General features: G+C 38.6%; 2 protein-coding genes across 5 annotated transcripts in view; one reads left to right on the forward strand and one right to left on the reverse strand.

The window, feature by feature from the left end:
* Positions 1–14869, reverse strand: part of LOC137250526 (allatostatin-A receptor-like) — a 361545-nt gene that overhangs the window by 105035 nt on the left and 241641 nt on the right. The gene's annotated exons all lie outside the window — the stretch shown is intronic.
* LOC137250525 (uncharacterized) lies at positions 896–4815 on the forward strand. Its single transcript, XM_067783482.1, has 4 exons — positions 896–1010; positions 1593–1786; positions 1848–2067; positions 3549–4815. Exons 1-4 carry the CDS (start codon positions 959–961, stop codon positions 4736–4738), a joined length of 1656 nt encoding a protein of 551 aa, XP_067639583.1. The 5' UTR covers positions 896–958; the 3' UTR covers positions 4739–4815.

Below are 14869 nucleotides of genomic sequence, written 5' to 3' on the forward strand. Positions count from 1 at the left end.
AAAAAATGAAATAATTTTTTTCTGGAAAATTCAAGTAGGATATTTTATTGGCGTAGGTAAACCCGCTTTCATAGGTTGATTCAAATAATGTCCTATAAGTTTATATCGGTTTACTCTACGAACAAAACTGAAACTTTTAATAACTGTTTGCATACTTTCACAAGCTTTAAAAAATGACTTCTATTTCTTGTCGCGACGTCGTATATGTATAAGTATTTTAAATTTTTAAAGTCCACAAAATGTTTATCTATCTAAATATTTTAATATATATTCAATGCGCTGCTTATGCTCCCTTTTATGCAGATTTAAACCTACGTGCCAATGTCGCGTCCGTTATCCAGGATTTGCACATTTGTAAAGAAGTATCTAAGCTACAATCAGGATTTTCAAATTTTATAGTGGAATGTTGTTTGTTGGTACCAGCAGGTATTATCTTTAATACTTTTTAGCGGCTCAGGGCATTATACATAAAATCATTTGTTTATCGGTTATATTTTATATTTCGGTTCCCATTCTGGTAAAAAAAAACATTAGAAGTTCCTCAGTAGAAGTTCCATATCCTTTCCCTTTTGCCCTCTTGTTTGTTCCACTACAGATAAGACAAGGGTGACATCTTAAGTATAGACAGCAAAATAACAAATAGACTCGATCACCTGATTTTAAAGGTACAATAACGGTCTCATCCTGCGTCTCTATCAACCGCTGAAGATAGCCGTATGACATAAGTCTCAAGTGACATAACTTCGATATCTGCGTAATACGAAAAAAATTTGTTTTAATTTGCATGTTTTCTTCTAGAGAGTGCACACAGAAGCTTATGAAAATCAATATACGCCTTATGTGCAGAAAAAACGGGAAAAGCTGGAGAACAAGTACATCTGGTGCTATAAAAAAATTGAACCGTTCGAGCCGTCAGAAAAAATATGAAGACAATGTTGTTACCTATGTGCTCGAAAGTATGAGTCCCCTTTCCACAGTTGAAATGCCGTCATTCAGAAAATTAATAGATGGTGAATAACTTTAGTTGGGAGCGTGTCATTATTCTGTATTACAAAATTCTGGGTGACAAAATTCTGTAAATTGCAAAAAAATTCTGCTTGAACAAAATTCTGCTTTTTTAAAATTCTGCTTTTTAAAATTCTCCTTTCTAAAATTCTGCTTTTTAAAATTCTGCTTTTTCAAAATTCTGCATGTCTAATGCGAAAAATTCTGCTTTATTCAAGTTTTGTGATTTTCGTCATACTCAGAAGGACATACCACACACCCGGACTTGGCATGGCGTAGCCCAGGGTTATTTTTTATAAGCGCGGCCGAAGGCCGTCTATGCAGAAAGGTGTTCAACGCAGAATTACTGTGCATGGCGCAGACGGTGTTGGATTAGCTTTTTCCAGAATATTGACTTCCATAATATTGATTTCCGGTGTTTCGACTTCCGGAATTATGAATGCATGACCTCTTTAACATTGTTAGCATTATATTTTAATACATAATTTTGCAATACAGAATTTTGTACATACAGAACTTCGACACCAACCCACTTTAATTCACTCATACTGAGTGTTAAATACTTTTTATTTAATTATTGTTCACAGATATTTTATCAAAAGATGAAAGTGCGCATATGAAGCACTTATCTAGAAGAACCTTGGGAAAGCACATACAAACCAGATTTATTGAAAATATGGATGAACTTCGTACCATATTAAAAAATGCTGATTACGTTTGTACAACGGCTGATGTTTGGTCGACTAGTACCAGGCGATTTTTGGGAGTTACTGCCCATTGGGTAAAATTTCAGAAAATTAAAGCGATTTCAACACTATGCTATTTATGAAATTCCCTTTCAGATTGATTCCAAAACTTTTACAATAAAATCAGCTGCTATTGCGTGTCGAAGATTTTCAGGAACTCATACTTACGACAGAATTGCTGAGCTTCTTCACGAAATTCATTTGTCATTTAGCTTGGACAGCAAAAAGTTAGTTTCAACAGTAACAGACAACGGGTCGAGTTTTGTGAAGGCTTTTAATGAGTTTGGAATTAAAATTCCTCTTCTGACGCATGACGGTAAATATTTTTAACATGAAAATAGAAATGAGCGTGTGTATGTATGTTTGTGTGTTTTTCTTTTATAAGCGTTCTTGTGATCACTCGACACACTATAGTCTGAAATATATTTTGAAAAAGTAGGCCGAGTCACGCCCTTCCATAGGAAAAGGCTAAATTCGATTCAAAGGGCTGTATATATTTGGTGTAGAGGAGTGGGGGTGTGAGAAGGAAATCGGGATAAAGTACGAGATAGAAAAATGTGAGAAGGACAAAAATAGAAAGTAGTGAAAGATAGTGAAGAAAGAAAAAAGTAAAAGTAAAAAGGTATCGTTAGTTGTTTAATTGGAAAGAGTGTTACGACAAAAGAGTGACGGGGGAGCAAGAGACCCAGACTGAATGGTGTGTGTTTGATTTAATGTAGGATCTACACACGACGACAGCCTGACTAAAGCATATTTTTGGCTAACTAAAATAAGCATGCGTTGCAACAATACACAAAGTTTATGTAATAAGTTGCTCGTTAAAAACCAACTTAGAACTGCCGCGTTGCATTCGAAACCTTTTAGAACTATAAGCATTCAGGGTGCGACAGTAATTGTTAAATGTTAATCTGTAAATCATTTATTTCATTGAGATACTCACAGAGTTAGATTATGAAGGTAAATTTAAAAAAAATTGCAAAGGGTTGAGACTTCGCAAATCTATAGTCATTAAAAAAACATGAAAACACTATGTTTATTCTATTCAAAAAAACTTGCGTTCCACTACAAAAACGATTCACCACATTAAACATCTCCTTTGCCCAAACCCGCCATATAATGGTTTCAAAGGTTGCAAAATACCTCAATGAAAAGCCAGTATTTTGTCTCAGTTTTGATATAATGTTTAAACTTACCCATTTTGTAAAATTATGTAAATACATTAAGCTATATACCTAACATACTAATTTTGATATAACTTTCGTACTTCTGACCCGATTTGAAAATCGTTCCCATCACTGTGATGTGATACTTTAAGCGTTGCTATCTCACCAAAGCAATTTTTCATTATTCACATATTTTGCAAAGTTTTATGATTCGATTCTGAATTGTGCTTTATTTCTCCCATAAGTCTAAGAATACTGCATAAACTGTTGGTTTGATTGAAATAAAATGTATGTCGTTTTCGCGGTTCCATATATGGAACTCGAAAGTTTTTAAATAGAATAAACATGGTGTTTTCATGTTTTTTGAAAGACTATAAAAATCTGCGAAATCACTAACCCTTTGCTATTATTTTAATTTTACCTTTATAATCTTATTATGTGATTTTTGCCCCGTAATAGATGAATAAATCAAATCAAAAACCCTTTGGTTTTGTCGTGGATGTAACACGTACACGAATGGCTCGCGAGTGAGACTCAGCGTGTATAGACCCTATTCGAGTTTGCTGAGTTTCTCAAAAGAAATCACATTTCGGAACATTTATTAATCTTTTTCATTTTAAACTTAATTTTGCAGAAGGCGCTACTGATTTTATGTCCGATGATGACGAAGACGATGATACAATTGATCCATATGTCGGCAATAATGCATCATCCCAAATACCATTCGATGCTGAACCAGCCTTACCCGAGGATGAACCTCATCAGTTCCGACCAAAGCCATCGCTTTCGGTGCATATGAGATGCGCCAGTCATACGATTAATTTAATTGCCTCCACTGATTTTACTTCCTTCATAAAGCAGTCAGCCACTTTGTCTTCCCAACATAGTGAAACGATTAACCGCTGTCAGGTTCTGTGGTCTTTGTTACGCTCCCCGAAGAAGAGAGAAATAATGATAGAATATCTTGGAAAACCTCTGACAAAGCCAATATGTGTTAGGTGGAACTCTTTGTTCGATAGTTTAGCATTGATTGTTTCGCTACGCGACGACATTATTACTTTCAGTGAGGCGGTGGGAATAACAAACACCATGCAGGATAGTGATTTTAAATATTTAGAAGACTATTTGAACTGCACACGACCCCTTATTGATACCTTGAATAAACTGCAAGGTGAGAAAAACTGCAGCTATGGGTATTTGTTGCCGTGTGTCATAACACTGCGCAGAAAGTTGTTAGCAGTCAAAACAAACGTCGGAACAACCTTTTGCAATGATGCTGTCGATTATTTGATTGAAAGAGTGGAGCACCGCTTTAGGGACCTTTTCGAAGTTGAGGATTGCGGAAAATGGGCAGCTATTGCAGCTGTAATTCATCCGCAATTCAAAACTCAGTGGCTAGGTTGCCTCTCGATTGAAGCACAGAAAAAAGTTTACTCAGTGGTGATGACTGCTGCAACGGATGCGGAAGCCGTAGTGTTGTCAACGACAAATACACCGAACAAGGTAGATGAGTTTTTTGATTTCGGTAACATCTCCAGTACTACCTATAGTGAACTTGATATATTCAGTAACACTGGAGCGCAACTTCAGGTAAAAAAATATTTACACGAACCTGTAACGAACAATCTTTTAGCAGTGGATGTTTATCCGGTTGTGAAAAAAATTTTCCTTAAATACAACACCCCGCTGCCTTCTTCAGCAGCGGTAGAGAGGTTTTTTTCATACGCAACAATGCACAACTTACCTCGGTATAATAGGCTTAAGGACTATAACTTTGAAATACGCGTTCTTGCTAAATGTAATAGTTCGAAAAATTGGCGCTAAACTGGCATGAGCGTAAATAATAAAAGCAATCAGAAATAAAAGAGAGCAGTATAGGCAATAGGTACTCCCTCATTATTCAATCAATGAAAACTTTGTATTCGGTATAAATATGTAGGTACATATTTGTTTTAATATTAAAAAAATTTGATAACCAACTAAAGTATATTTCTTTACATACATATTTGCCATATGTCTATATCTCATATGTACAACCATTCTCAAAAAAATATATAAATAAATGAAAATCTACCTATCTTTGTAATTACAGACGTTCTTACGTACTTTATTGTAGTTTAGTACTTTACTGTGTAAGATCGATACCACTGTTGCTATTTACTTCGCAGTTTTTTATTTTTATCATCTTAAGTAAAATGTATATATGCACATATGTTTGTATGTATATATAAAATTACTGCAAATAAAAAGGGCCTATATTAATGTCGTGTTGATTCCACGATCCCGGAAGGGTTCCGAACTGATCCCGAAATTATCAAAAATGACCCCGAGGGTGTCCCCAAAACCATCCCCAAATGACCCGGAGGGATTCCCCAAGACCATACCGAAATGGCCCCCAAATTACCCCGAGGGAGTCCCCAAAATCATCCCGAAATGACCCCTAATGACCCCGAAATGACCCCCAGGGAGTCCCGAAAACCATCCCGAAATGACCCCGAAATGACCTCGAGGGAGTCCCCAAAAAGATCCCGGAATGACCCCAAATGACCCCTAGTGACTCCCCAAAACCATCCCCAAATGACCCCGAGGGAGTCCCCAAAATCATCCCGGAATGACCCCCAAATGACCCCGAGGGACTCCCCAAAAACATCCCGGAATGACCCACGAATGACCCCGAGGGAGTCCCCAAAACCATCCCCAAATGACCCCGAAATGACCCCGAGGGAGTCCCCAAAATCATCCCGGAATGACCCCCAAATGACCCCGAGGGACTCACCAAAACCATCCCCAAATGACCCCGAAATTATCCCGAGGGAGTCCCCAAAATCATCCCGGAATGACCCCCAAATGACCCCGAGGGAGTCCCCAAAATCATTCCGGAATGACCCACGAATGACCCCCAAATGACCCCGATGGAGTCCCCAAAAAGATCCCGTAATTACCCCAAATGACCACTAGGGACTCCCCAAAACCATCCCGAAATGACCCCCAAATGACCCCGAGGGAGTCCCCAAAATCATCCCGGAATGACCCCCAAATGACCCCGAGGGAGTCCCCAAAAAGATCCCGGAATGACCCCAAATGACCCCCAGGGACTCCCGAAAACCATCCCCAAATGACCCCGAGGGAGTCCTCAAAATCATCCCGGAATGACCCCAAATGACCCCCAGGGACTCCCCAAAACCATCCCGATATGACCCCGAAATGACCCCGAGGGAGTCCCCAAAATCATCCCGGAATGACCCCGAGGGAGTCCCAAAAAGGTCACGGAATGACCCCGGGAGGACCCCGAGGTACTCCCCTAAACCATGCCAAAGTGTCCCAGAAATTACACCCAAACGGCCCCCAAAAAACCCCGCGAATACTCCCCAAAATCATCTCAATATTACCCTAAGAAGCTTCAGAACTACACGGGAACTGGTTGCGCATATGGGTATATTTTCAGGGCATCTCGATGGTTTATTTTTTTATTTTTGGATAACTGAATAAAAACTAACATTTTATTGTTATTCCATATTTTGTAAATAATGAATAATAACTCAACTCTTTATTCAAAATTTGCAAAAATAAGAATGGGCGTTTATCATCAATTAGAATATTTTGAATAACGAGAAAATGTTATTCATTATTCAAGAAATGCTTGAATAAAAAATAACTTTTTATTCATCAATCAAAAAATTTAAAATGATGAATAATTTTTTATTTTTTATTTTGATTTGTTTCATTTCAAAATGACTCAACCCTGCTCTAGAATGTGTTTGTACGATATGGGTATCAAATGAAAGGTGGTAATGAGTATTTTAAAAGGGAGTAATCCTTAGTTCTATAGGTGGACGCCTTTTCGAGATATCGCTATTAGGGTGGGCCAGGGGTGTCTCTAGAATATGTTTGTACGCTATGGGTATCAAATTAAAGGTATTAATGAGGGTTTTAAAAGCGAGTGGCCCTTAGATGTATATGTGAAGGCGTTTTCGCGATATCGACCAAAATGTGGACCAGGGTGATCCAGAAAATCATCTGTCGGGTACTGCTAATTTATTTATATATGCAATACCACGAACAGTATTCCTGCCAAGATTCCAAGGGCTGTTGATTTCGCCCTGTAGAAGTTTTCATTTTATTCTACTTAATATGGTAGGTGTCACACCCATTTTACAAAGTTTTTTCTAAAGTTATATTTTGCGTCAATAAACCAATCAAATTACCATGTTTCATCCCTTTTTTCGTATTTGGTATAGAATTATGGCATTTTTTTCATTTTTCGTAATTTTCGATATCGAAGAAGTGGGCATGGTTATAGTCGGATTTCGGCCATTTTTTATACCAAGATAAAGTGAGTTCAGATAAGTACGTGGACTAAGTTTAGTAAAGATATATCGGTTTTTGCTCAAGTTATCGTGTTAACGGCCGAGCGGAAGGAAAGACGGTGGATTGTGTATAAAAACTGGGAGTGGCTTCAACCGATTTCGTCCAGTTTCACAGAAAACAGTTACCGTCATAGAGTCTATGCCCCTACCAAATTTAAGAAGGATTGGTAAATTTTTGTTCGACTTATGGCATTAAAAGTATTCTAGACAAACTAAATGAAAATGGGCGGAGCCACGCCCATTTTGAAATTTTCTTTTATTTTTGTATTTTGTTGCATCATATCATTACTGGAGTTGAATGTTGACTTAATTTACTTATATGCAGTAAAGATATTAAATTTTTTGTTAAAATTTGACTTTTAAAAATTTTTTTTTCAATTTTTATTTAGCACATATATAGTAATAGTAGTAAGGTTCCTGCCAAATTTCATCATGATATCTTCAACGACTGCCAAATTACATACCAACTCATGTTTCACCTATGGCCAATTATACGTAGCCTGCTCCAGAGTTGGCTCTTCGAAAAATCTTTTTATTTATACTACAAATAATATTACAAAAAGTATTGTATATCCTATGGTTTTCAGCAATACCTAAATTGGCAAATACACAACCCTAAAATAAGTTTAAAATTTGTGTTATTTATTTTGTATATTTTTATAGAAACGTCAGAAAAATACGTCAAGCTATATTGGTTTTTAAGCTACATGAAAGTTGTTCATATATGTCATGTGAGTATGTGGATGAAGTTCTAATATTTTAGCTCAATGGGAAGTCTCTTGAAAATTTATCGCAAGATTCCTCCTGTTCCGTACGATTTTTCTTAATATCTCAATTCGTGCGGCCCCTATCGAAACTTATTGTATTATGTTTTAGAATGTCATCGGCCTCTGAATTAAGTTTGAAATTTCAAGTCTTTAGCTCATCGAGAAGTTGCGTAAAAGCCGGTTTCAAATTTCCAAGTTCTCATCTAATTATTTCGATCCGTGTGCCGCCTAACGGAATTTTTTCCCTTTTGTTCCTTTGTCACGGTGTCTTAACCTATATATGAAGTTTCACGTTTGTTGCTCAATTAGAAGTAACTTAAAAATCAATCCGAAAATTCCATATTTCCAAATTTTTATTTAATTATTTCGATCCGTGCGCCACCTAACGGAATTTTTTTCTACTTTTGTTGCATTTCCTCAGTGTGTTAAACTATCTGTGGAATTTCACGTTTTTAGCTCAATGATAAGTTACTTAACACACAAAAAAGTTTATGTAAGGTAAGGTTAGATTGTACTTGTACCGTGTCTATTGTAATACCAGAATTTGTTCGACGACCAAACTAAAGAACCCCAATCAGGTGCCAGGACTTATGTTATAGAATAACTACGTCCTCTTGGCAATATTAGAAGTTTTCTAAGACATTTCTTAACTGCTGCCTCGAGACTTGACAACTCTGCCATTCCTAATATCTGAAAACTTGACCTGGCGAATGAAGGACACGAACACACAACGTGCACAACTGTTTCTTCCTGCAGCTCGTACATTCTACATCTGCTGTTAGAGACGAAGATAATTTATAAGCATGTGACGCCAGAAGGCAGTGTCCAATTAGTATGCGCTTAAGTCTTCTCTCTTCACAGGTATACGCCACTATGTCAGTCTTTGCACATGGTCTTAGAAAATTTGTCCCCACTTTTCCTGCTTGGTGAATCATATGTATTTAGTATTTCAGTGTTTATTTATTAAGCCAATTACAATACAAAATCTTACAGGCTAAGTAGAAATATGTGGTAACAGTAGGCAAATTACTAGTATAAATAAATGGCTTACTTATAAAAATGGTTGATTGTACTTAAAACGCTCTTTTGAGCAAACAAGTAAGGAAGGCTAAGTTCGGGTGTAACCGAACATTGCATACTCAGTTGAGAGCTATGGTGACAACATAAGGGAAAATAACCATGTAGGCAAATGAACCGAGGGAAACCCTGGAATGTGTTTGTATGACATGTGTATCAAATGAAAGACATTAAAGAGTATTTTATGAGGGAGTGCGCCATAGTTCTATAGGTGGACGCCATTTAGGGATATAGCCATAAAGGTGGATCAGGGTTGACTCTAGAATGCGTTTGTACGATATGGGTATCAAATGAAAGGTGTTAATGAGTGTTTTAAAAGGGATTGGGCCTAAGTTCTATAGCTGGACGCCTTTTCGAGATATCGCCATAAAGGTGGACCAGGGGGACTCTAGAATTTGTTTGTACGATATGGGTATCAAATGAAAGGTGTTAATGAGTATTTTAAAAGGGACTGGGCCTAAGTTCTATAGCTGGACGCCTTTTCGAGATATCGCCATAAAGGTGGACCAGGGGTGACTCTTGAATTTGTTTGTACGATATGGGTATCAAACGAAAGGTGTTAATGAGTATTTTAAAAGGGAGTGAGCCTAAGTTCTATAGGTGGACGCCTTTTCGAGATATCGCCATAAAGGTGGACCAGGGTGACTCTAGAATTTGTTTGTACGATATGGGTATCAAACGAAAGGTGTTAATGAGTATTTTAAAAGGGAGTGAGCCTAAGTTCTATAGGTGGACGCCTTTTCGAGATATCGCCATAAAGGTGGACCAGGGGTGACTCTATAATTTGTTTGTACGATATGGGTATCAAACGAAAGGTGTTAATGAGTATTTTAAAAGGGAGTGAGCCTAAGTTCTATAGGTGGACGCCTTTTCGAGATATCGGCATAAAGGTGGACCAGGGGTGACTCTAGAATTTGTTTGTACGATATGGGTATCAAATGAAAGGTGTTAATGAGTATTTTAAAAGGGAGTGGGCCTAAGTTCTATAGCTGGACGCCTTTTCGAGATATCGCCATAAAAGTGGACCAGGGGTGACTCTAGAATTTGTTTGTACGATATGGGTATCAAATGAAAGGTGTTAATGAGTATCTTAAAAGGGAGTGGGCCTAAGTTCTATAGATGGAAGCCATTTAGGGATATCGCCATAACGGTGGACCAGGGCTGACTCTAGAATTTGTTTGTAAGATATGGGTATCAAATGAAAGGTGTTAATGAGTATTTTAAAAGGGATTGGGCCTAAGTTCTATAGCTGGACGCCTTTTCCAGATTTCGCCATAAAGGTGGACCAGGGGGACTCTAGAATTTGTTTGTACGATATGGGTATCAAACGAAAGGTGTTAATGAGTATTTTAAAAGGGAGTGAGCCTAAGTTCTATAGGTGGACGCCTTTTCGAGATATCGCCATAAAGGTGGACCAGGGGTGACTCTAGAATTTGTTTGTACGATATGGGTATCAAACGAAAGGTGTTAATGAGTATTTTAAAAGGGAGTGAGCCTAAGTTCTATAGGTGGACGCCTTTTCGAGATATCGCCATAAAGGTGGACCAGGGGTGACTCTAGAATTTGTTTGTACGATATGGGTATCAAATGAAATGTGTTAATGAGTATTTTAAAAGGGAGTGGGCCTAAGTTCTATAGCTGGACGCCTTTTCGAGATATCGCCATAAAGGTGGACCAGGGGGACTCTAGAATTTGTTTGTACGATATGGGTATCAAATGAAAGGTGTTAGTGAGTATTTTAAAAGGGAGTGGGCCTTAGTTCTATAGGTGGACGCCTTTTCGGAATATCGTTATAAAGGTGAACCAGGGTTGACTCTAGAATGCTTTTGTACAATATGGGTATCAAATGAAAGAAGTATTTTAAAAGGGAATGGGTCTTAGTTCTATGGGTGGGCGCCTTTTCGGGATATCGCCATAAAGGTGGACCAGGGGTGACTCTAGAATTTGTTTGTACGATATGGGTATCAAATGAAAGGTGTTAATGAGTATTTTAAAAGGGATTGGGCCTAAGTTCTATAGCTGGACGCCTTTTCCAGATTTCGCCATAAAGGTGGACCAGGGGTGACTCTAGAATTTGTTTGTACGATATGGGTATCAAACGAAAGGTGTTAATGAGTATTTTAAAAGGGAGTGAGCCTAAGTTCTATAGGTGGACGCCTTTTCGAGATATCGCCATAAAGGTGGACCAGGGGTGACTCTATAATTTGTTTGTACGATATGGGTATCAAACGAAAGGTGTTAATGAGTATTTTAAAAGGGAGTGAGCCTAAGTTCTATAGGTGGACGCCTTTTCGAGATATCGCCATAAAGGTGGACCAGGGGTGACTCTAGAATTTGTTTGTACGATATGGGTATCAAACGAAAGGTGTTAATGAGTATTTTAAAAGGGAGTGAGCCTAAGTTCTATAGGTGGACGCCTTTTCGAGATATCGCCATAAAAGTGGACCAGGGGTGACTCTAGAATTTGTTTGTACGATATGGGTATCAAATGAAAGGTGTTAATGAGTATCTTAAAAGGGAGTGGGCCTAAGTTCTATAGATGGAAGCCATTTAGGGATATCGCCATAACGGTGGACCAGGGCTGACTCTAGAATTTGTTTGTAAGATATGGGTATCAAATGAAAGGTGTTAATGAGTATTTTAAAAGGGATTGGGCCTAAGTTCTATAGCTGGACGCCTTCCAGATTTCGCCATAAAGGTGGACCAGGGGGACTCTAGAATTTGTTTGTACGATATGGGTATCAAATGAAAGGTGTTAATGAGTATTTTAAAAGGGAGTGAGCCTAAGTTCTATAGGTGGACGCCTTTTCGAGATATCGTCATAAAGGTGGACCAGGGGTGACTCTAGAATTTGTTTGTACGATATGGGTATCAAATGAAATGTGTTAATGAGTATTTTAAAAGGGAGTGGGCCTAAGTTCTATAGCTGGACGCCTTTTCGAGATATCGCCATAAAGGTGGACCAGGGGGACTCTAGAATTTGTTTGTACGATATGGGTATCAAATGAAAGGTGTTAGTGAGTATTTTAAAAGGGAGTGGGCCTTAGTTCTATAGGTGGACGCCTTTTCGGAATATCGTTATAAAGGTGAACCAGGGTTGACTCTAGAATGCTTTTGTACAATATGGGTATCAAATGAAAGAAGTATTTTAAAAGGGAATGGGTCTTAGTTCTATGGGTGGGCGCCTTTTCGGGATATCGCCATAAACGTGGACGAGGGGTGACTCTAGAATGATTTTGTACAATATGGGTATCAAACGAAAGATGTCAATAAGTATTTTAAAAGGGAATGGACCTTAGTTCTATGGGTGGGCGCCTTTTCGGGATATCGCCATAAACGTGGACGAGGGGTGACTCTAGAATGCTTTTGTACAATATGGGTGTCAAACGAAAGGTGTTAATGAGTATTTTAAAAGGGGGTGAGCCTAAGTTCTATAGGTGGACGCCTTTTCGAGATATCGTCATAAAGGTGGACCAGGGGTGACTCTAGAATTTGTTTGTACGATATGGGTATCAAATGAAAGGTGTTAATGAGTATTTTAAAAGGGAGTGGGCCTTAGTTCTATAGGTGGACGCCTTTTCGGAATATCGTTATAAAGGTGAACCAGGGTTGAGTCTAGAAAGTGGGGGACTCTAGAATTTGTTTGTACGATATGGGTATCAAATGAAAGGTGGTAATAAGTATTTTAAAAGGGAGTGGGCCTTAGTTCTATAGGTGGACGCCTTTTCGAGATATCGTCATAAAGGTGGACCAGGGGTGACTCTAGAATTTGTTTGTACGATATGGGTATCAAATGAAATGTGGGGCCTAAGTTCTATAGCTGGACGCCTTTTCGAGATATCGCCATAAAGGTGGACCAGGGGGACTCTAGAATTTGTTTGTACGATATGGGTATCAAATGAAAGGTGTTAATGAGTATTTTAAAAGGGAGTGAGCCTAAGTTCTATAGGTGGACGCCTTTTCGAGATATCGTCATAAAGGTGGACCAGGTGTGACTCTAGAATTTGTTGGTACGATATGGGTATCAAATGAAATGTGTTAATGAGTATTTTAAAAGGGAGTGGGCCTAAGTTCTATAGCTGGACGCCTTTTCGAGATATCGCCATAAAGGTGGACCAGGGGGACTCTAGAATTTGTTTGTACGATATGGGTATCAAATGAAAGGTGTTAATGAGTATTTTAAAAGGGAGTTGGCCTTAGTTCTATAGGTGGACGCCTTTTCGGAATATCGTTATAAAGGTGAACCAGGGTTGACTCTAGAATGCTTTTGTACAATACGGGTATCAAATGAAAGAAGTATTTTAAAAGGGAGTGGGCCTTAGTTCTATGGGTGGACGCCTTTTCGAGATATCGCCACAAAAGTGGACCAGGGGGACTCTAGAATTTGTTTGTACGATATGGGTATCAAATGAAAGGTGTTAATGAGTATTTTAAAAGGGAGTGGGCCTTAGTTCTATAGGTGGACGCCTTTTCGGAATATCGTTATAAAGGTGAACCAGGGTTGACTCTAGAACGCTTTTGTACAATATGGGTATCAAATGAAAGAAGTATTTTAAAAGGGATTGGGCCTAAGTTCTATAGCTGGACGCCTTTTCGAGATATCGCCATAAAGGTGGACCAGGGGGACTCTAGAATTTGCTTGTACGATATGGGTATCAAATGAAAGGTGTTAATGAGTATTTTAAAAGGGAGTGAGCCTAAGTTCTATAGGTGGACGCCTTTTCGAGATATCGCCATAAAGGTGGACCAGGGGTGACTCTAGAATTTGTTTGTACGATATGGGTATCAAATGAAAGGTGTTAATGAGTATTTTAAAAGGGAGTGGGCCTAAGTTCTATAGCTGGACGCCTTTTCGAGACATCGCCATAAAGGTGGACCAGGGGGACTCTAGAATTTGTTTGTACGATATGGGTATCAAATGAAAGGTGTTAATGAGTATTTTAAAAGGGAGTGAGCCTAAGTTCTATAGGTGGACGCCTTTTCGAGATATCGTCATAAAGGTGGACCAGGGGTGACTCTAGAATTTGTTTGTACGATATGGGTATCAAATGAAATGTGGGGCCTAAGTTCTATAGCTGGACGCCTTTTCGAGATATCGCCATAAAGGTGGACCAGGGGGACTCTAGAATTTGTTTGTACGATATGGGTATCAAATGAAAGGTGGTAATGAGTATTTTAAAAGGGAGTGGGCCTTAGTTCTATAGGTGGACGCCTTTTCGAGATATCGTCATAAAGGTGGACCAGGGGTGACTCTAGAATTTGTTTGTACGATATGGGTATCAAATGAAATGTGGGGCCTAAGTTCTATAGCTGGACGCCTTTTCGAGATATCGCCATAAAGGTGGACCAGGGGGACTCTAGAATTTGTTTGTACGATATGGGTATCAAATGAAAGGTGTTAATGAGTATTTTAAAAGGGAGTGAGCCTAAGTTCAATAGGTGGACGCCTTTTCGAGATATCGTCATAAAGGTGGACCAGGGGTGACTCTAGAATTTGTTGGTACGATATGGGTATCAAATGAAATGTGTTAATGAGTATTTTAAAAGGGAGTGGGCCTAAGTTCTATAGCTGGACGCCTTTTCGAGACATCGCCATAAAGGTGGACCAGGGGGACTCTAGAATTTGCTTGTACGATATGGGTATCAAATGAAAGGTGTTAATGAGTATTTTAAAAGGGAGTGAGCCTAAGTTCTATAGGTGGACGCCTTTTCGAGATATCGTCATAAAGGTGGACCAGGGGTGA

The sequence above is a fragment of the Eurosta solidaginis genome, chromosome 4 (genome assembly GCF_040869045.1).
Source record: "Eurosta solidaginis isolate ZX-2024a chromosome 4, ASM4086904v1, whole genome shotgun sequence".
In the NCBI taxonomy this organism is placed as follows: Eukaryota; Metazoa; Arthropoda; class Insecta; order Diptera; family Tephritidae; genus Eurosta; species Eurosta solidaginis.